Raw genomic sequence first — 22604 nt, forward strand, 5'->3', positions numbered from 1 at the left:
AAATTCCATATAGCATATCACCCCCAATCCAGTGGCATTGTCGAGAGAATGAATCAAACTTTAAAAGCGACCATTAGGAAGATGGTGCAACAGAACAATACCATGTGGGACACGGTCCTCCCATTTGCTCTCATGTTTATTCGGATCACCGTTTCCAGTTCCACAGGTTTCACCCCCCACACTCTCATGACCGGACGGCCCATGAAGGGTATTAAATATTTATTAGGCCTCAATCTGGCAAGCCCTACAGTAACCGCCCTCACCCATGAAAAAGCAGTCCAACAGGTTACAGATAACATTAAAGCGGCACAACTCGCTGCAGCTGTCCAATTTGGCACTAGAAAGAAGCAGAGTAAAGCCTGCTTTGACAAAACCGTCCACCCCGTGGTGTACACAGTCGGTCAGCAAGTAATGGTTTCACTTTACAACCCCAGTTCTTTCCTCTCCCCCAAATTTGCAGGACCCTACTCCATTTCAGACCAAGTGATCCCCTCCGTGTACAAGACAACATACCCCAATGGTAATACTAGTTGGTTCCACATCAACCAACTCAAAGTCTACGGATCATAATGTAGCCACTCCCACCACATCTCTCTGGCAATAGGAGATGATTACGCCCCGCCCATCGACAACCTAGTCCGACCCCTACGCCAACCCTCCCCCAGCCATGCCGGCATTTATCCCTTGTCCACGCCCACAGACCCTAACTTGTCTCCGCCCACAGGTACAGACATTCACGTTGCACTTGACTCCGACGAACGCGAGACCCTCCCGGATTTGATTACTATCCCTGAACACTGGCGCGATCTCTCTGCCACCAGTCACCCCAGCCCCCGGAACCACGACTTAGATATCTTTGACCCCCTATATGTCCTCCCCCAGCCATCGCCCCATCCACCGCCCGACCACAGTAACTTGCCCTCCACCGCCCCTACGCCTCACAACAAACAAGCCCCTCTTTGGCACCACGACAACTCTTGCAGACTGGTACGGCATGACGATTCGGACCATCCGACGGCCCACGCGGCCAAGGCACAGAAATGGCAGACACGAGTCTGGCAACCAGGAGATGGTGATGATTCAAATACTGAGTCTCGTTTCGGTAATGCTTTTACAACACTATTTGGTACAGAACCCTGAGGTGTCCAGATGATGAGAAAGAGACACCACCTAAGTATTAAGGTGTCCAAAGTTCTGATGGAGCCTGCCCGCCTTTTTCCTTCTTCTTCTTCTACAACATGGTTTTAATTAATGTCGCCCGACACAAAATTACTCTTCTGATTCGAGGGTAAGATGCCCCATGTCAGTTAAAGGCACATGTTTGTTGGGAAACAGATCACTGTTCTCCCAGTCTTTATGACAGGTTTCCACACGACTACAAACTCTTCCCGTTCACCCAGGTAGAGAATCACGGCACTGATCCCCGCCCTACCTGAGGACCCCAAATTCATCCGGTCAGTTAAGCTCGGGTAGTGGAGTAACAGCACTAACCCCCGCCCTACCCGGGGATTCCACCCATTCTTTTCCCACAGCGGCCCACACGCACCTCATGTTCCCTTCACTTCATATGCTCTGGAATGTTCTCTACACTCTGCATTGCCTTTGGCAGGCCTTAGTTTCACCTTCTCTCTTTGGTTGTGGTATAAAGAATGTATTGTGCCACGTTCCGTACGCTCACCCCTTCTTGCCTTTACCCCCCGCGACCCCCTGGTCGTTCCCCACATGCTATTTACACATATGACACAATTGGTTACTGCTCACTGCTGTTGTACACGCTGCACACACAAACTATCTCTGAGCCCTGGGACAAAAATCTATAAAACTGGCTGCCCTGAAATTCGGCTCGTTAAGATAAGTCTCAACCATTGAGGATTGTGTTCCGGACGTTATTGGGGAGGACCAGACGGGGTTTGTTAAGGGTAGGCAGTTGGTGGCCAATGTAAGAAGATTGTTAAATGTGATCAAGATGTCCCCGGAAGGTAGTGAGGTGGAGGTAGTGATCGCAATGGATGCAGAAAAAGCTTTTGATTGGGTAGAATGGCATGATCTGTGGGAGGTACTGGGACGGTTTGGATTTGGGCGGGGCTTTATTGACTGGGTCAGGTTGCTGTATCAGGCTCCTGTGGCAAGTGTACGGACGGACAGGACAACATCGGACTATTTTAGACTGCACCAGGGGACGAGACAGGGATGCCCCCTCTCCCCACTGTTGTTCGCGCTAGCTATGGATACGTTGGCAATTGCTTTGAGAGCCTCAAGGGGCTCGAAGGGGCTGGTCCGGGGGGGGTGGGGGGTAAGCACAGAGTCTCGCTCTATGCAGACGACCTGCTTCTGTATGTATCGGACCCAATAGAGGGGATGGAAGAAATCATGAGGATTCTGGGGGAATTTGGCCGTTTTTCAGGGCATAAGCTAAATATGGGGAAAAGTGAGATGTTTGCGGTCCAGGCGAGGGGACAGGAGAGGCGATTGGGGGAGCTGCCGTTTAGATTAGTAGGGGAAAGCTTTAGGTACTTAGGCATTCAAGTGGTGCGGGAATGGGACCGGTTGCATAAATTAAATCTAGCCCGGCTAGTAGACCAAATGAAGGACGATTTTCGGAGATGGAACGCGCTCCCGTTGTCACTGGCTGGGAGGGTGCAGACGGTGAAGATGACGGTCCTTCCGAGATTCCTGTTCGTGTTTCAATGTCTCCCCATCTTTATTCCGTGGTCCTTTTTTAAACGGGTCAACAAAGTGATCTCTGGCTTTGTTTGGGCGGGCAAGACCTCACGGGTAAGGAAGGTAATGCTTGAGCGGAGTCGGGGAGAGGGCGGGCTGGCGCTGCCAAATTTTAGTAACTATTACAGGGCGGTGAATATAGCCATGATCAACAAGTGGGTGGTGGGGGAGGGGGCGGCATGGGTGCGTGTGGGAGAGGCTTCATGCAAGGGCAGCAGTTTTGGGGCATTGGTAACTGCGCCTCTGCCGTTCCCGCCGGCACGGTACTCCACCAGCCCCGTGGTGGTGGCGGCCCTGAGAGTCTGGGGGCAATGGGGGAGACATGTGGGAGCAGAGGGAGCATCGGTCTGGTCCCCTATCTGTAATAATCACCGTTTGCCCCGGGAAGTATGGATGGGGGGTTCCGGATATGGCGGAGAGCAGGGATTGAGAGGATGGGGGTTATGTTTATAGAGGGGAGCTTTCCGTGAATGAGGGCGCTGGAGGAGAAGTTTGGGTTGGCGAGGGGAAACAAATTCAGGTATCTGCAGGTGCGTGACTTCCTACGACAGCAGGTGTCAACCTTCCCGCTCCTACCGCTAAGGGGGATTCAGGATCGCTAAGGGGGATTCAGGACAGGGTAGTTTCCAGAGGCTGGGTAGGAGAAGCGAGCATCTCGGACATTTACAAGGAACTTATGAGGTCAGAGGAGATGCAGACCGAGGAGCTAAAGCGCAAGTGGGAGGAGGAGCTGGGAGGAGAGATAGAGGATGGTCTATGGGCGAACACGTTGAGTAGAGTCAATGCGACCACAACTTGTGCCAGGCTCAGCCTGATACAATTTAAGGTCGTTCACCGGGCTCACATGTCAGTGGCCCGGATGAGCAGATTCTTTGGGGTGGAAGACAGGTGTGCAAAATGTGCGGGAGGACCAGCGAACCATGTTCACATGTTCTGGGCATGCCCGAAGCTTAGGGGACTTTGGCAGGGGTTTGCAGATGTCATGTCCACGGTGTTAAAAACAAGGGTGGCACCGAGTCCAGAGGTGGCGATTTCCGGGGTGTCGGAAGACCCGGGAATCCAGGAGGAGAAAGAGGCAGACGTTCTGGCCTTTGCTTCCCTGGTAGCCCGGAGACGGATACTATTAGCTTGGAGGGACTCAAAGTCGGAGAGCTGGCTATCGGACATGGCTAGCTTTCTCTGTTTGGAGAAAATCAAGTTCGCTTTGAGAGGGTCACTGTTAAGGTTCATCCGGAGGTGGCAACCGTTCGTCGACTTCTTCGCGGAAAATTAATCATCAGCAGAGTGGGGGGGGGGGGGGGGGAGTTGGGGGGTTAGTTTAGCTTAGAGTAGGGGGTTAATAGTTAATAAAGGTGGGACCTGTATGAGAGGGAGACGGCTTTTGCACTATGTTTATAGTTTCATGTACATTGTTTATTGTGTTGTTGTTACAATACCAAAAATACCTCAATAAATTTTTTTTTATAAAAAAAAGATCAGCCTCAACCACGAATGGTGGTTAGTAAAGAAAGACTGGTCGGAGAAATTGTCCGACAACTCCCCGCATCTACCACAAGCTGCGAGAGTCTCTCTACTTAAAAATGTGCATTTCTTGTCTCTCCAAAATGGTATTTCAAAATAAAAATGAGGGAGTCACACATAGTGACAATCATAACAGGTAATTGGAGTAAGGAGAGAAAGACTAATAAAATTAGATATTAACCAAAGCTAATAACAGATACTATGCTTGCATCCCCAGGATTACACAGAAAACAGAAAACACAGGATAAAGCAAGGACTGCTGACATGCGTTTGGATCATCGCTGGACTTCTGCAACTGCGCGCACAACGGACCTTTGTTACAAACCCCACACCAGCCCCGAACACTACCACCCAACAAACCACCACCAGCCCGGACACTACATCACACATAAAGACAGACATCAAAACCCCCACTTGGTGCGAAAACATTGCCAAATGGAACCCTCTTTCATACATAATAGAGGCCCTTCTAGTAATTGCAATAATCTGCAGTGTCATTCAGACACTTCGACTCCGTAAATGGCGAGAAAAAGCCTCCCGTTCCCCGATATATAGTCCGAGCCCCCTTTGGAATTCAACAAAATTAAACTCATGTAACAAACGCTGCTAAAAATAAACCATGCACCTCTTTAACTTTATTAGGATTAAGTAGAAATGTGATGTTGCTGTTTTAAATTGTGTACTGAATATAAGTTCTTTGATATTCACCAGCAGCATGAGAGTAGCTTAGATAGCGTTGTAGAGATCATCTGTGCGGATAAATTAAATGTTATAGTGACCTAAATTATAGTAACCGTTAGAGATGAATTAATTTATGAATGTATTATGGAATATTAGGTATATGTCCCAAACCATAAGATAGAGTAGAGTAGAACCTTGCCTTGACCAATGGTGACTGGTCCACCAAGGATGAACAGGGATCAATAGTGTGATCCACCATGCTTCGCGTTCAGGATCAAGAGGACGGAATATAGCCATCTAAGATGACCACCTGCAAAGGACCATGGGAATAATGGCCAACCCAGAACTCAGATAGATACAGAGCCTATGTGTATCTGAAACACAGGTAACCAGGCCTGATTGAATCCTCCGCTCGTTTGCATTTCAATGGCCCATTTTCCCAGGACTCCAATAGAACTCCAATCAAGCAACCGGTACAGCCACAGACTGATCGGCGACACTCCCTTGCTCAGAAAACCCAACTGCCAAGGTCAATGACTGCTAAGGACCCACCCAGCTACCAAGGCACCCGTCCCTTTATTGGCCGAAATCGAAGAGAATGATCAGAGCCCTGTCGAACTATTGGGTCCAAGGTTAAGGACCGCCCCAAAGAATGCAAAATCCAAGAGGGATAAAAGAGAGCGCAGCCATGTGTTCTATCTCTCTTGGATCAGGCCTGTGCCTAACCCAATTGCAGCAGGAACAGCCAGCTAAGTTCAAGACCAACGATTGCTACCTGACGGATGAGCCCAGCAGAGACAGAGACACTTTCTTTGAACCAGCCAAATGAAATCCAGATAAAGGCCTTTATCCATTTGCACAGTGCCGGTCACCCTGAAGTTAAGTATAGGTTATTGTAGCTGATAGGTGTAGTTTAACACGTAGTAGATATTGTGTTTGCATGTTGAGATAACTCTTGTGTATGTAAATAAACCATCTTTTGAACTAACTAACTGGTTGTATGGTCATTTGATCAATATAAGGTAAAGGCTTGTGGTTCACCGAGATAAATAAACAGAGCAACAGCGTCTGATATAAATAATATCGGTCAACCTTGGGTTAACATGGTATTGTTCTCCACCTAGCATCTTTGAAGCAGCTCCATTGAGTGTCGCCAAGAACATTAATTAAGTCATTTGGCTGGATTTTTGAGCTGCATTGGGGTTTGATGATTGTGACTATTATTGTCTGTGCTCCTTGCGTTTTCATTAATCATTTCTTGTTTTGTGCAGTTTGAGTGCACAGCTGTTTTGCAGCTGCAAGTTTGAGGGTTCACGTTTTATCTCCTGTCTTTTACAGTCTTCCCGAAGCCGTAGCCCTTCTCCCATCAGACGAAGCATTAGTCCCAGTAAGTGTGAAAGCATTTTTGATGTAACAATATGGAATAGTTTAGAAGTTTATTCTTGAATATACGATTTAACCATCAAAGCGATTTTGCTATTTGTGCCAGTATTATTTGTTGTATTATGTCGGTGCAGCTGTGAACCAATGTGTGCAGTCATCGATCTAGAGAAGGGAGCAAAATGGTCAAGTTAGTAAAAGTGTTGGAGGACTGCTGATGGCCCCCTGAGGAAATATGACCAGGAGGTTGAGAAATCAACGTCTCATTGGCACAAGTCCCTAAAATAGTTGCAGGGTGTTGGTGGAGAAGGTGGAGGGTCAAATGATCAAAATGAAAGCTTGACAGAACTCTCAACGGTTCACTTGCAATTATTTTGGGGGGCTGTAATTAGTTCCTATTTTGCAGTTTGAATTTTTTTGAAGGTATGGTTTATCATGTATGTTCCATAATACTCACTAAAAAGCAGCAAATCAAACTGCATTACACCCCCTTTATCTTTTACACCTTGCATCTGTCCGGTAAATCCAAAGCTTTTTTTGAACTTGACAGATTGGCCTTGAAATTGAAAATTTTTAGCAAACCAACACTTGAATTCAACAGTTTAATATCCATTAAACAACAAGGAAAGCAATTCATATCAATGAGTCAAAGGTCCTTTCAGGGAACATTAGCCGAGTAATTAGGGACTTTGTATAAAGGAACGGAATGAGCACTTACGACTTTATTTCCAGTGTCCTCTGCGAATGTCGCTCCATTAATGTGGGAGCAGTCAACTCTCCACAAAGAATACAGACATTAGTGGCAATATATTTGTAAGGCCACTGGGTCAGAAAGAGGGAAACAAATGGTGACGATAATGGTGAATTTTGTTCCAACTCCCAGTGCTGGAGGCATTAACATAAAGGGAATGGGCATCCACAGCACTCATGGTGTTCCCTATCCTCTGGGAACGCAAGAATATTGGAGCTTGGGGAGGGTGTGGCCTGGTGAGGAGTGGAGATTTAAAAAGGGAAATGCCGCCATTTCTCCCATGCTGTCAGAAAACCAGCATTGGGATCACTTGGTCTCAAAAGTGGGCAGACTATCAACTGACTGCCAAAAACATGGGCCTAGCAGAGTTTTCTTTCAGTGAATGTTGTTCCTTCAATCCTGCCTCCTTCAATGAAGCTAAGATAGAAGAGGCAGGTGCAAGAAATGCCTTTCAACTGGTAAAAGACAAAGAGTGGAGCTCTGGTGAAATTGGTGAAAGACCTTATTCTGCCACCTCCCCATACCACCTGGTATACCTCAGCCTCTTGCCCTCCCAGGTCTCGGAATTTTGGGGTAATAATTCTTTGTCATATGTTTTGAAGGGAGAATGCAGATGATTGAAAGAGCTGCCAAAGTGAATGTAAACTAACTATCAATTTTTCCTGAAATACTCCTGTATCTTTCAGCGCTTTGTGTATTTTTCTTACTGTTAGATTAAAGTGTAATTCCAGACAGTCTCTTGCTATTAGATGTTGCAGCTTTGAGACATTATGTGGGCAGACAAAAGCCCCACGCAGTGCAAATGGAGACCAAAGCATTTGAAACTGTCTTTTGTGTTCTACCACTGGGTTCCAAGGAAACATGTTAATTGAAATAATTGCTAGTTTCTCATAGTTTTGGGCAGAATGTAAACTGGAGCATCAAAGGCAGCAAGGCAGTGGTTCTGTAGATTATTTATTAGTTAATGTTTCCTCACAACATTGTGTTAGGCAGATACAGACTGATCGTCCCTTTGTGTGGAAATGCTTGCTAAGGTGGGCATATCAGACAAAGCTGCTAGAACAGAATTTCCAGTAACAAAATTGACTGAGAGCATCCAATGCCCCCAATGCCAGTATAACGGATTAATAATTTTTTTTTTAAATTTAAGAGTACCCAATTCATTTTTTCCATTTAAGGGGCAATTTAGAGTGGCCATTCCACCTAGCCTGCACATCTTTGGGTTGTGGGGGCGAAACCCACACAAACATGGGGAGAATGTGCAAACTCCACACGGACAGTGACCCAGAGCCGGGATCGAACCTTGGACCTCGGCGCCATGAGGCAGCAGGGCAGTTGTGGAAGGGAAATTAATGAGTTGCCAACTTAGAAGCATGCTGGGGAATGCTTGACTATATAGTTTAACACTGCTTTTACATGTAAATAAGTAGGTCAGGTAACATAAACAAAATACTGCTTAATATTTTGGTCTCGGCCTTATTATGATAACACATTGTCCTCAGAAAGATAACAAAATGTGTACTCGAGTTGTTTTTAGCCAAGGGCAAGAACATGCGTACTACGTTTTTCATCTTGCGTACTTTCCAAGTTCTATTTAATATAAACATGGCTGTTTTCTTCAAGCTGTTACTATAAAGATATGCTTCCTTCAATCGAATCTCAGAGTGCAGTGCATTGGCTAAAAAGCCGGAACACACTCTCTCCGCAAATATATTTGTGTAAATAAATTTCCTTAAATCGACCTCGAGGAATTTGTCTTTATTATAATTTCCACGACAAATTGGCGTAGTCGTTGCAGTTTCCCTAATTTAATGGGACGTGCTTTATTATAATTTCCATGACAGCAGTATAACGGATTAATAATGAGAAACCTGCAGTCAGAATGTAGAGATGACACAAACCAATCCCTTCTGGAGAAGAACACCAAGTCCGCTGATGAACAGACAGTTCAATTCCTTATACTTTGGGCTTGAATCAGCCAATAAAATCTCTGGGCGTGAATCTCCAGCCTCGTTAGCTCTTGCTCGACACAGCTTCAGGGACATGTTCATGGCTGAAGGGTGGGTGAGTGCCACGGGGAGGGGACCAGCGCACGGTCCAGGTGATGTTATGAGCGGGTGTCCGCGGTACAGGGTCTGGAGTCTGGTAAGGGGGGCCCGCTGCAGACTGGTGTGTGGGGGCAGGGTGTTCCGGGCTGGGGGGGGGGGGTCAGTGGGGGAATGGAAGGTCCCGGGGTGGGAACCACCGCTGTTTGTCAGTCTAATACCCTCTCCCAATGCCTTGCAATACTGATCGTTATTGCAGGGATTTTGGATCCAGAACCTGCCTTAGTGATGCTGCTGTTAGGCCAGGTGGCCAGAAGCCGGAAATGGCGGTGGCAGCAGCGTTTGCAGATGGTCAGGGCAATGGACCATGTTCCAGACCCGCCCCAAACCCTGAGGACCTGGCCACCCATCAGGCCAGGGAGGGACCCAGAGGGGGAGTTCCGTGACTGCATAGGGCGTATAAGCGTCGCTGGTTGTTTGAACAGATGATGGACAGTGCGTGTCGCAGGCTCCCCCTCAACAAGGAGACGGTGCGGCACCTGTGCCAGGTCCTCGTGGACTTAACACCTAGTGGAGGAGGAGGACACCCACTTCCGGTGGCCGTTAAAGTCACCTCAGGACCCTTCCAGGGCTCAAGTGGGGACCTGTGTGTTAACTCAGGCCACAGCCCACAGATGCATCCGACAGGCCACGGATGCCCTGTTTGCCCGGGTGGAAAACTACATAATCTTTGACACAGACCAAGCTCAGCAAGATGCCCGGGCAGCAGGTTTCTCTGCCATCACCAGGATGCCCCAGGTCCAGGAGGTAATAGATGCCACACACAACAAGAACCTCGGGAGGACCGTCATATTTACCGTCTGAACCCTCCCCGCCAATGACAACAGGAGCGCATCCCACCTCCTAAGGACCCTTTCATCTGCTCCACCAACCAAGCCAAAATTAATTTGTGCAGCTGCTCCCACCCCCGCGCCACCTGCATGCCCAAATTGCATCTTCCCCAGTCTCCTCTTCTGCCTCCTCGCCTGGATCGGAAACCTATACCCCGAAAACCGACCAAATTCCTCTAAGGTCCCCATAATCCCCCCAGTACCACCCAATAGATCCGAAATATATATCGTCTGCATAAAGCGAGACCCTTTATTCCACCCCCCCCCCCCCCCCTACTATCCCCTGCCAGACCTCCGGCCCTCTCAGCGCCATCGCCAACGGCTCTATAGCCAGGGCAAAGAGCAATGGGGAGAGTGGACATCCCTGCCTTGTCCCTCGGTGCAGCCTGAAATAGTCCAAGCTCACCTGGTTCATCCCACACTTGCCAACCCAATCCACAAAACCCTGCCCAAACCCAAACCGCCCCAGGACCTCCCACAATTAGTCGCACTCCACCCGATTGAAGGTCTTCTCCCTGTCCATGGTGAACAACGCCTCCACCTCTCATCCCTCTGGGTCATCATTATCACATTTAGTAACCTCCTGACATTAGCTGCCAGATGCCTCCCCTTCAGGAACCCCATCTGGTCCTCCCCTGACACATAGTCCTCCATTCTCGAGGCCAAGATCTTGGCCAATAACTTGGCATCCACATTTAACAGTGAGATCGACCTATACGCCCCACACTGCTCTGGATCCTTATCCGCCTTCAAAATCAAGGAGATCAAGACCTGCAAAAGCGTCGGGCGGGGGGGGGGGGGGGGGGGAGCACCCCCTGTTCCCTCGCCTCGTTTAACGCCCTCACCAACAAGGGCCCTTGAAAACATTTTATAGAACTCCACTGGGTATCTGCCCGGGCCCAGGGCCTTGCCCGACTGCATCACCTCCAGTCCCTCCACCACTTCAACCAGCCCAAAAGGGCACCCAGCACCTCCACTTCCACCCTCGGGAACTCCAACCCCTCCAAAAACTGCCACACTCTTCCATCCCAGCCGCGGGTTCTGATTCATATGCCTACTGTAGAAATCCCAGGTTCCAGGTTTGATCCCGCCGACGTCCCAGGTTTGATCCCGGCTCTGGGTCACTGTCCGTGTGGAGTTTGCACATTCTCCCCATGTTTGCGTGGGTTTCGCCCCCACAACCCAAAGATGGGCAGGGTAGGTGGATTGGCCACGCTAAATTGCCCCTGAATTGGAAAAAATGAATTGGGTACTCTAAATTATTTTTTGAAAATAACAACTCCAACCCTATCAACACACTAACCACCAGCTCACCCCTCACTGTGCTTCCATGAACTAGCCCGCCCAACTAGTTTGGTAGCCCCTGCCCATGGCGCCCAGCATCCTACCCCCTACTGATTCTCCCCCTCCCCCCCGCACAAACACTATCCCGGTGCAAACTTAACAACACCCACCCAACATAAAGAAAAGAGCAACTCAACATCCTCCACCAAGCACCTCCACCGCAGAGCAATGGCCCAAAATACAACACAAAAATAACCAAAACAAATTCAAAGGAACAGAAAGGGAACGTCTTCTTCAAAGTTCAGTGTCCTCCTTCTCCTGCCAGTTCATTGTCTCTGACAAAGTCCATTGTCTCCTCAGGCATCCCGAAGTACAGCTCCCTACACTTCTCGGTCACCCACAGGCACGCCGGGTACACCGTGCCAAATTTCACCCCCTTCTTAAAGGGAACCGCCTTCATTTTGTTGAAGCCCACTCTCCTCTTGGCCAACTCCGCACCCAGGTCCTGGCACACACGCAGCTCGTTACCCTCCCAGGTACAGCACCTTGTCTGCCTGGCACACCTCAGTGTTTGCTGCTTGTCTAGGAACCGGTGCAGGTGCACCGCCATTGGCTCATTCCCCTGCAGCTTCCTCATCAGCGCCCTGTGCGCCCGCTCCACTTCCAAGGGTCGTTCAAACGACCCCTCACCCAGCAGCTTCTCGAACATCCGAGCCACATATACGCTGGCGTCCGCTCCCTCGCTGTCCTCCGGCAGTCCCACAATCCTCAAGTTTTGCCTGTTAGACGAGTCTCCAAGTCCTCCACTTTCTCTTGCAGCCGCCTCTGTTGAGCCCGCATCACCCCTTTCTCCGCTGCCATCGAGGTAAGCTGCTCCTTGTTCTCCCCCACGGTCCCCTCCACCTTCTGGATCGACTGGCTCTGGGCCTCCAGGTAATCGATTCCTGCTTTTATCGGGTCCACCACCCTAGCCAGGTCCTCCAAGTTCTCCTTCCTCTGCTGGGTGAACCTCTTGTTAAGGAAGCCCACCAGCTGCTCCGTCGACAATTGAAGTCCATCTGTGGAGATTTTAAGGCCACAATCAATCAGGTACTATGTGCAGATCAATGCTCATTACTGTTGATTGGAGATTTGTTTTCAGGCTTTGAAGGAGGACAGAGGTTGAATAAAATTGACCTATTGTTGGCTTACCTGCAAATTAATGTGGCAGCTGAATTTCAACACCTGCTCACCATCATCACTCACAAAGGCTTATTCTGTGACAAGAGATTGCCTTTTGGAATAAAGGCAGTACCAGCTTTATTTTATCGCTCAATAGACCAGATCCCCAGGGGCTTACATTGTTATCTAGATGATATATTAATCACCAACACAAATGAGCAAGAACATTCACAACACTTGGAAGCTACACTGAAACAACTTCAAATGCATGGGCTTCGTGTCAGGAATGATAAATATGATTTCTTTTAGACATCTATACAATATTTTGGACATGGAATTGATAGTAAGAGTCTGCATAAAGCACCAAAGAAATGGAAGCCATTATGTAGGTTCCAAGACCAATGAACATCACTCGACTTAGGTCATTCTTAGGGTTAACCAACTACTATGGAAAATTCGTCCAGAATCTGACAACCCCATTGATACCCTTACATACACTGTTGTACGCAAAACAGGCATGTCATGGATACCAGAATGTGGAAAAGCATATTAATTTGCAAAAGAAGCACTGAAAAAGTCAGAAGTGTTAGTACAATTCAACCCAAAGTTACCATTACAACTTGCCTATGATGCTTCACCGTACAGAGTTGGATCAGTTATCACATATACTACCCTGCATCTCGTACGTTAACAAGTGCAGAATCTAACTATGCTCAATTGGAGAAGGAATCACTGACTATTATATTTGGTGTATGGAAATTTCACCAATACATGTATGGTCGTCACTTCACATTGCTGAACCACAGGCCCTTAACAGCTATGTTTGGGCCACACAAAGGTATTCCTTCGTTGGCTGCAAGGAGACTCCAACGATGGTGTTCAATATTTTCTGCACATTCCTTCAAGATCAAATACCGTCAATCTGAAAATAATGGCAATACGGACACATTAATCACGTTTACTTTTACCAGCTGGTTAAATACCACCTGGTCATAGAATTTACAGTGCAGAAGGAGGCCATTCGGCCCATCGAGTCTGCACTGGCTCTTAGACAGAGCACCCTACGTAAGCTCACCAAATTTATTCCACCCTATCCCCGTAACCCAGTAACCCCAACTAACCTTTTTGGACACTAAGAGCAATTTATTGTGGCCAATCCACCTAACCTGCACATCTTTGGACCGTGGGAGGAAACTGGAGCACCCGGAGGAAACCTACACAGACACGGGGAAGACGTGCAGACTCCGCACAGACAGTGACCCAAGCCGGGAATCGATCCTGGAGCTGTGAAGCAACTGCTAACCACTATGCTACCGTGCTGCCCACGTGCTACCGTGCTGGTCATGATATTGTTTTACTGATCACAGATTGAGAATGTTCCGGTGACTGCAGCTCAAGTCCAAAGACATACTAGAAATGATCCTGTGATGGGGAAGGTACTGGAAATGGATTAAAGGGGAGGATAGCAGGAAAACATCCTGAATTCAAACCGTACATTTCCAGGAGACTCAAATTAACAGCACAGGGTGGATATCTGTTGTGGGGGATGAGCGTAATTATTCCACCAAATTTATGACAAAAGGTTTTGGGGCAGTTACACAAAGGACACCCAGGCACAGTGCGAATGAAGGAATTAGCACAAAGTTCTTTTAGTTGGCCAGAAATTGATGCCGAAACAGAAGAAAAAACAGGACTGTGCCAGTCATATTTGGGGGTAAGGAAGACACTGCCGTTAACCGCATTGCATCCATGGGAGTGGCCTAAAATTCCATGGCATCAACTGCATGTTGACTTTGCTGGCCCAGATGAAGGGCACATGTTCATGGTCGTTGTAGACGCACACTCAGAGTGACCTGAGATGGTCGTAATGAAGTCAACCACTGCAGAACAAACCATTGAGAAATTCAGTGAGATCTTTGTGAGATTCGGAAAACCAGAGCAGATCGTGAGTGACAATGGGTCACAGTTTACAGCCTGTGTTCGAAGACTACTTAAAGATATGTGGAGTTCAACATATTAAGTCAATACCTTATCACCCATCCATGAATGGTTTAACAGAAAGGTGTGCCTAGTTCTTGAAACATGCACTGAAGGGTTCAAAAGACCAAAGTTTACTTCAGCACCATGTGTACATGTTTCTAGCAACATACCAAAATACAACACATACGACTACACAAAGTTGACCAGCTTTGCTATTGATGAAAAGGAAGCTGAGGACTATCTTTGATTTACCAGAGGAGACATCTGACATAGTAGAGCGAAACCAACAGTCACAGAACTTGAGATAAGAAAATAACTCAAGGAAGTGTGCATTTCAACAAGTAGAACAAGTGTTAGCGTGCAGCTAGTGAGAAGTGGGTTCCTACGACGTTATTGGCTCAGACTGGTTCAATATCCTACATAGTCCAAACGACAGACAAAATCGAGTGGAGATGCCATGCTAATCAATTATTGTCAACACACTCTTGGGTGCCAGTGCCAGAACTAGCTCGAGGTAATGGTCTCTGTTCCGTTTGACTCATCTACAGAAGAAGAGATTGCATCAGAAGAACCTTGTACTACTAGTCTGTCCTCGGAAAAAGAGACTGTAATGCAGTCCAGGGTAGAGATATCTACTGAAGAACCTGAAAGTACACCTAATATCGCGAATAACAAAGTCCCAGGAGTGTTCAGGCAACTAGCAAGAAATAGACGCCCAGCTGATCGTCTACCTTATTGATTGTGGTATTACAATGTAGTAATATGATGTTGCCGCTTGTGTATATTGATGCAAATGACTTTGTTAATATATTAGGTATTAGTTTTGTTTGATCTTAGAAGTAAAGGGGGAGGGATGTTATATATGTGGGTTATTGTAGTTGTCTGCAATGTCTCTTTAAGAGTGGAGTCACGTGACATTTGTGATGTTGTCAGCTTCTTTGCGAACTTTTGGAGACTCTCGTACCAAATCGTGTACAGTTGAACACCTATTCAATAAACCTTTGTTAATCTTGCATCAAACTCACATGCGACAGCAATCTATCCTTTGTACTGTTAGTCTAAAAATACAACCGTGCTGAAACCTGGGAATGAATCAGGGACCTTTAGAATGGGTTGAAATTGAGGTCCCTCTATCTAAAAGATGTATCACACTAGGTTCTTATTAATTACAAAGCTATACATTGTAGACCAGCATGAAAAATCACTGCAGTTTTAAGCACATTTCTGACAGACTGTTTACACCGTGTATTTTCTTTTTTTCCCCAAATTCTATTTCAGGATTTTATGAGCTTTATAATGAATAAAGCTAGATGTTACATATATAATAATAAACATTTTCTCTTTCAAATGTATTTTAAAAAAAACACTATTTAGTGGCCAACTATTGCAACAACTATTATTTAAAATCCACAAAAATGTACATTATTACCATATATTGCTATTCATTTTGTACCTGAATTAAATTCAAAACTGTAATACTTTAATGAGTTCCAGTCAGGACTATGCAATTCTCAACAGCTGGTTTAACTTTAATTTACAAAAGGTTTATGGCAGCTAAGTTGACCACTTAAATAACTTCTAAGATTTAGAACATAGAACATAGAAAATACAGCACAGAACAGGCCCTTCGGCCCACGATGTTGTGCCGAACCTTTGTCCTAGATTAATCATAGATTATCATTGAATTTACAGTGCAGAAGGAGGCCATTCGGCCCTTTGAGTCTGCACCAGCTCTTGGAAAGAGCACCCTACCCAAACTCAACACCTCCACCCAACACCAAGGGCAATTTGGACATTAAGGGCAATTTATCATTGGCCAATTCACCTAACCCGCACATCTCTGGACTGTGGGAGGAAACCGGAGCACCCGGAGGAAACCCACGCAGACACGGGGAGGACGTGCAGACTCCGCACAGACAATGACCCAAGCCGGAATCGAACCTGGGACCATGGATCTGTGAAGCAATTGTGCTATCCACAATGCTACCGTGCTGCCCTTAAGAACAAATAAATCTACACTATATCATTTTACCGTAATCCATGTACCTATCCAATAGCTGCTTGAAGGTCCCTAATGTTTCTGACTCAACTACTTCCACAGGCAGTGCATTCCATGCCCCCACTACTCTCTGGGTAAAGAACCTACCTCTGATATCCCTCCTATATCTTCCACCTTTCACCTTAAATTTATGTCCCCTTGAAATGGTGTGTTCCACCTGGGGAAAAAGTCTCTGACTGTCTATCTATTCCCCTGATCATCTTATAAACCTCTATCAAGTCGCCCCTCATCCTTCTCCGCTCTAATGAGAAAAGGCCTAGCACCCTCAACCTTTCCTCGTAAGACCTACTCTCCATTCCAGGCAACATCCTGGTAAATCTTCTTTGCACCTTTTCCAGAGCTTCCACATCCTTCCTAAAATGAGGCGACCAGAACTGTACACAGTACTCCAAATGTGGCCTTACCAAAGTTTTGTACAGCTGCATCATCACCTCACGGCTCTTAAATTCAATCCCTCTGTTAATGAACGCGAGCACACCATAGGCCTTCTTCACAGCTCTATCCACTTGAGTGGCAACTTTCAAAGATGTATGAACATAGACCCCAAGGTCTCTCTGCTCCTCCACAATGCCAAGAACTCTACCGTTAACCCTGTATTCCGCATTCATATTTGTCCTTCCAAAATGGACAACCTCACACTTTTCAGGGTTAAACTCCATCTGCCACTTCTCAGCCCAGCTCTGCATCCTATCTATGTCTCTTTGCAGCCGACAACAGCCCTCCTTACTATCCACAACTCCACCAATCTTCGTATCGTCTGCAAATTTACTGACCCACCCTTCAACTCCCTCATCCAAGTCATTAATGAAAATCACAAACAGCAGAGGACCCAGAACTGATCCCTGCGGTACACCACTGGTAACGGGGATCCAGGCTGAATATTTGCCATCCACCACCACTCTCTGACTTCTATCGGTTAGCCAGTTCGTTATCCAACTGGCCAAATTTCCCACTATCCCATGCCTCCTTACTTTCTGCAGAAGCCTACCATGGGGAACTTTATCAAATGCCTTACTAAAATCCATGTACACTACATCCACTGCTTTACCTTCATCCACATGCTTGGTCACCTCCTCAAAGAATTCAATAAGATTTGTAAGGCAAGACCTACCCCTCACAAATCCGTGCTGACTATCCCGAATCAAGCAGTGTCTTTCCAGATGCTCAGAAATCCTATCCTTCAGTACCCTTTCCATTACTTTGCCTACCACCGAAGTAAGACTAACTGGCCTGTAATTCCCAGGGTTATCCCTAGTTCCTTTTTTGAACAGGGGCACGACATTCGCCACTCTCCAATCCCCTGGTACCACCCCTGTTGACAGTGAGGACGAAAAGATAATTGCCAACGGCTCTGCAATTTCATCTCTTGCTTACCATAGAATCCTTGGATATATCCCGTCAGGCCTGGGGGACTTGTCTATCCTCAAGTTTTTCAAAATGCCCAACACATCTTCCTTCCTAACAAGTATTTCCTCGAGCTTACCAATCTGTTTCACACTGTCCTCTCCAACAATATCGCCCCTCTCATTTGTAAATACAGAAGAAAAGTACTCATTCAAGACGTCTCCTATCTCTTCAGACTCAATACACAATCTCCCGCTACTATCCTTAATCGGACCTACCCTCGCTCTAGTCATTCTCATATTTCTCACATATGTGTAAAAGGCCTTGGGGTTTTCCTTGATCCTACCCGCCAAAGATTGTTCATGCCCTCTCTTAGCTCTCCTAATCCCTTTCTTCAGTTCCCTCCTGGCTATCTTGTATCCCTCCAATGCCCTGTCTGAACCTTGTTTCTTCAGCCTTACATAAGTCACCTTTTTTCTCTTAACAAGACATTCAACCTCTCTTGTCAACCATGGTTCCCTCACTCGACCATCTCTTCCCTGCCTGACAGGGACATACATATCAAGGACACGTAGCACCTGTTCCTTGAACAAGTTCCACATTTCACTTGTGTCCTTCCCTGCCAGCCTATGTTCCCAACTTATGCACTTCAATTCTTGTCTGACAACATCGTATTTACCCTTCCCCCAATTGTAAACCTTGCCCTGTTGCACGTACCTATCCCTCTCCATTACTAAAGTATTTACTAGCAAAGCAGAGATCCTAACCCAGATAAATTAACACTTGATTTTTATTTTCTGCTTCATCAGGACACTGAAGGAATCCAGTTCAAGAATTAACAGATTGATGGACTTCTGAAATCATCCCAAGTGATACCAGGAATGCAATCGGCAGAATTAAATTAATGTGAATAATCTGCATGTTTTCATCTTCTGAGAAAGGAATACAATCATCTGTTGTTTTTTGTTCTTGTGCGTGATTCTTAATACTTATGAGTTATCAAATACATCCCTTGTACAGTTCGGAAGCCTTACCTTATGGGTCATATTTATTCAACAAGACCTATGGGTGCATATTCAGGTGGCAGGGAAAGTGATAAAGCAGTTAAAATTGTATGGAATATTTGGCTTGGCATTGAATACAAAAACAAAGAAGTTATATTAAATCTTTACAAATTTCTGGTTAGACCTCAGCTCGAGTTTTGTGTACAATACTGTTTCCTCTCGCAAATAGGTCGTTAGCCAGAAATTATAGATTTAAAATAACTGTGGAAAAAATTCCTATTTCATCTCTAGTTCTGTTATCAAGAGGGTTGTTAAAAGCTGGAACACACTACCTGAAACGGTGACGGGATCAGGTTCCTTAGGTACTTTCAACGGGTAATTAGACATATATTTGAAGGACTGTGTGGGGGTAAAAAGTAGGAACGTGAGACAAAATTGAATCGTTTTTGGAAGTACTGGCACAGCACAATGGGCCAAATGGCGTCCTTGTGTACTGTAAGATTCAGTGATTCTATGACAAAATGCAGGCAATGCATTCCTGACTTTGTGGTCGCTGTGATCATGAAATACATTAATATGCATGGAAGGAATTCAGCTGAAAGAATAAAGCATAAACAAGTTAATCTCCCCTCTAATTGTAGGAATAACAAAGTGTTCTTTCAAAATCCTGAGATTTTTTTAAAGTCTTAAACACTGCAAACCGAACACAATATTAAACTGAAAGCAAAATACTGCAGATGCTGGAAATCTGAAATAAAAACAGAAAATGCCGGAAACTCCCAGTAGGTCTGGCAGCAACAGCAGAGAGGAGAAGGTACCATTAATATTTCAGTGCAAACATCCTTTGTTAGAAATACTAAAGAATCAGTTCTAATGAAAGGTCATTGACCTCAAATGTTAACAGGACCTCCCTCTCTGCACAGAGGCTTTGTGGCCAGCTGGGTTTTTCCGACAACGTTAAGCAGGTTTTTATACTATTTAAACCAGGGCCCTTGCTGCCCGATTCACGGTGCTGAATGTAACACACAGGTAAAATAGTTTCATTTTTGACTGAAATCTGAAATGTTTCAAATCATTCAAAGTTTTACACTCATGCTAATTTTGGTTGTATAATGGCTCTTTAAAGAATACAAATGTTGTTTTAGTTTCTTTGCATAATATTACAGCTATCTTACATGATGACCTGCGATTAAAAAGGCAGTTACGCACACAGCTTTCTGTGACCCAGCAGGATCGAAAAGAGGAAGCAGGAACACTTCCATATTGTTCTGTAATAGGAAAATGTTTCAAATTGCTGAGATATTTGGTCCTGGCAGCAGGAATAGAATTCAGCAGTTTACTAGATTGTTCCATTATTAACTTTGGTCAGTGGAATGGAATAGCAAACTTTTTTCTAATAATTTCCATATAACATTCCATCCCACATTTCTCTCCTCAAGTTCCTCATTTTACTTTAAGCTCAAAACGTTTCCCTATTTTTTTGCAAATGTTATAATCCCATTTCATAATATGTACCAGCTTTTGCCGTTCTTCTCTGATTTCTACTGGTCTGTTTAAAATGTACTCTAGTACTGTATAATTTTACCAGAAAGACTTGACCAATGCAATAATGTCATGGTACATCAGTGTAAGCAGTATTGAGAAAAGAGCCAGGGATTTCAAATACAGAGTTGTCTATAATACTTTGACCCTCAAGATGTAATAAACGTGTGCTACAGGTGTGTGCCATTGGCATATTCACTTTATGAAACTTCTACACATTTATCCTGCACATAAGCACTTTCTGTCATGATTGTAGGAGATCAAAGTAGTATATCAATATCCAAACAGAATTCCTACCATAGTCTGGTGATTGATTAATGTGGTCAAAGGTAAAGGGCACAGCCCCTGTTTTTCTTTCATTATTCACTCTTTCATTCTGTTAAGTGTATATAATTTAAAGCACTAATATAGTGGAATTGGATGATGCCTTGTCCTTTCCCACTATGTGATCTGGGTTCAAATCCAACTCCAGCAGGTAAGGACAACAGCCTGCAACTCCTTTTGGCTGTACGGGTTCCTTGTCAAAAATTAATTTGAAACCAGTTACTTTGGAGTCGGCCAAATTGGCAGCTTCACGTTGAACTGCTACAGAAAAACTGATGAAAGAAAATAGAAAAAATGTTATTGTTGCAGCAGGGGTGCTCTGCTAAAATTAGTGCTGAGGCACAATGGCTGGGATAGAATAGAAGGAGCTTTACTCTGCAGCTGGATGTGCTTATACCTTGAGCTGTGCTTAATGCCGACACTGAGCGCCTGAAATGAGAAAGTGTTTCATTTCCCTACACTAATCGCCTTTACCTTGAAGAGCACAAAGTTCACCAAAACATTTGAAGGGTAAAAGGGAGCTATGAGAATTGAAATTACACATTCATAGGAAGTAACATGAATTGTAGTTTTATTTGTTTATCCCAAAACAATGACAGCATTTGGGGAAAGAATACCTCCATGGTAAAAATGCAACCTGTACTTGTTACTCTCTTACAGTCACCCTTTTAAGGATCCAACAGCCAAAGGTTTTGAAAGAACTGCATGTATCTAACAGTTGATGGTAATTGTGTCATCCACAGATTGGTTGTGAGAATGCACACCAAAATCTTAGAGAGCATTCTGCTGGTCTACACTGACAATCCTTGGTTTAGAAACATTGTTCGCCTCAAAGGTAGAAGCTTCGTACCAATGATTATAAAATGAAAAAATGCTCTTAATTTTCACTTCGACCTGCTGTTTTAGAAACAAGCATTGCTCTTTGTCCCCCTAAGGGAGGGAAGGAGATAATTTTATGAACCCGGAGTGCGTTGTCGGCACTTGAATTCCCCAACTTATTCTCTTGGCATCAGCCAAGGTGATTGAAGTAACAGGTTTTCTTACAGATTTTCTACTTAGTACCGTCCTTTAACCAGATGCAGATCTCGATTTTATTCAAACGGCATTAATATTACAATTCAAGAATCTTGTGCTCTATTTAAAATGACAAAAGAAATCTCTAATTTAAACTATAGTATCGTGCCTAGTGTTTTGGCTAATGCTTGAAAATGATGCAAAACATTTTTTCATGGTTTGTGCTTTCTTCTTCGCAAAACATTTTAGTAACTTGTGTGTATCAAATACCTTTCTATGAATAATCATTGTGATCATATGTTTTGGTTTATTGTGACCTATGAAGTAAACTATTGTGTGAAGAGTCAATTAATGTGAATGGAAGAATATAAATAAATCCCTCTCAACTGTAAATCTTCATGTGGTGTATGGAAATGATGAGGGTTAGGATGTAAGTTAGTTGCCATTATAAGTGCTGTAGTGCTGAAGTTTCAGCCTCTACAACTCCCCCTGAGTGCTCAAAAATACATCTTGAAGAAACTGTGGTGCACAGAGACTGTGCACTTATCAGCATGATAAGTGAGAGTCACTCCCCTGCAATGTGCCTCAACAAAACGTTAATATATTCATCACCCTTTTAATATGAATGCTGTATAGGAGGCTGCCTTCTTCTGTGGGGGTGGAAATTGGGCCCTTAATCATTTTACAGGTGTAAAGAGGCAAGATAAGATCCATTTTTAGGGACCATAGTTTTATGCCCCAAAGATTACATGGAAACATATCTGGCCTGAAATTAGATTGAGCCAATTCTCAAGCATCCTGGGTGACCATTCTGTTAGCTTTGCTAATTACTTGCTGAACCTGCATACTAAACTTTTGCCATTCACGCACCAGGGGCAAAATTCTCCGGAAACGGCGCGATGT

The 22604-nt window shown here is 45.2% G+C and overlaps 1 protein-coding gene across 1 annotated transcript in view; it reads left to right on the forward strand.

Moving 5' to 3' along the window:
* The window catches only part of spata18 (spermatogenesis associated 18), a 210914-nt gene extending 188820 nt beyond the window's left edge, over positions 1-22094 (forward strand). The window contains exons 12-13 of the mRNA XM_072496752.1: positions 6262-6310; positions 18627-22094. Coding sequence (XP_072352853.1) covers positions 6262-6310; positions 18627-18634 — 57 coding nt within the window. The 3' untranslated portion in view covers positions 18635-22094. The remainder of the gene's footprint in view (positions 1-6261; positions 6311-18626) is intronic.
* The last annotated feature ends 510 nt before the right edge of the window (positions 22095-22604 follow it).

The sequence above is a fragment of the Scyliorhinus torazame genome, chromosome 3 (assembly GCF_047496885.1).
Source record: "Scyliorhinus torazame isolate Kashiwa2021f chromosome 3, sScyTor2.1, whole genome shotgun sequence".
NCBI lineage: Eukaryota > Metazoa > Chordata > Chondrichthyes > Carcharhiniformes > Scyliorhinidae > Scyliorhinus > Scyliorhinus torazame.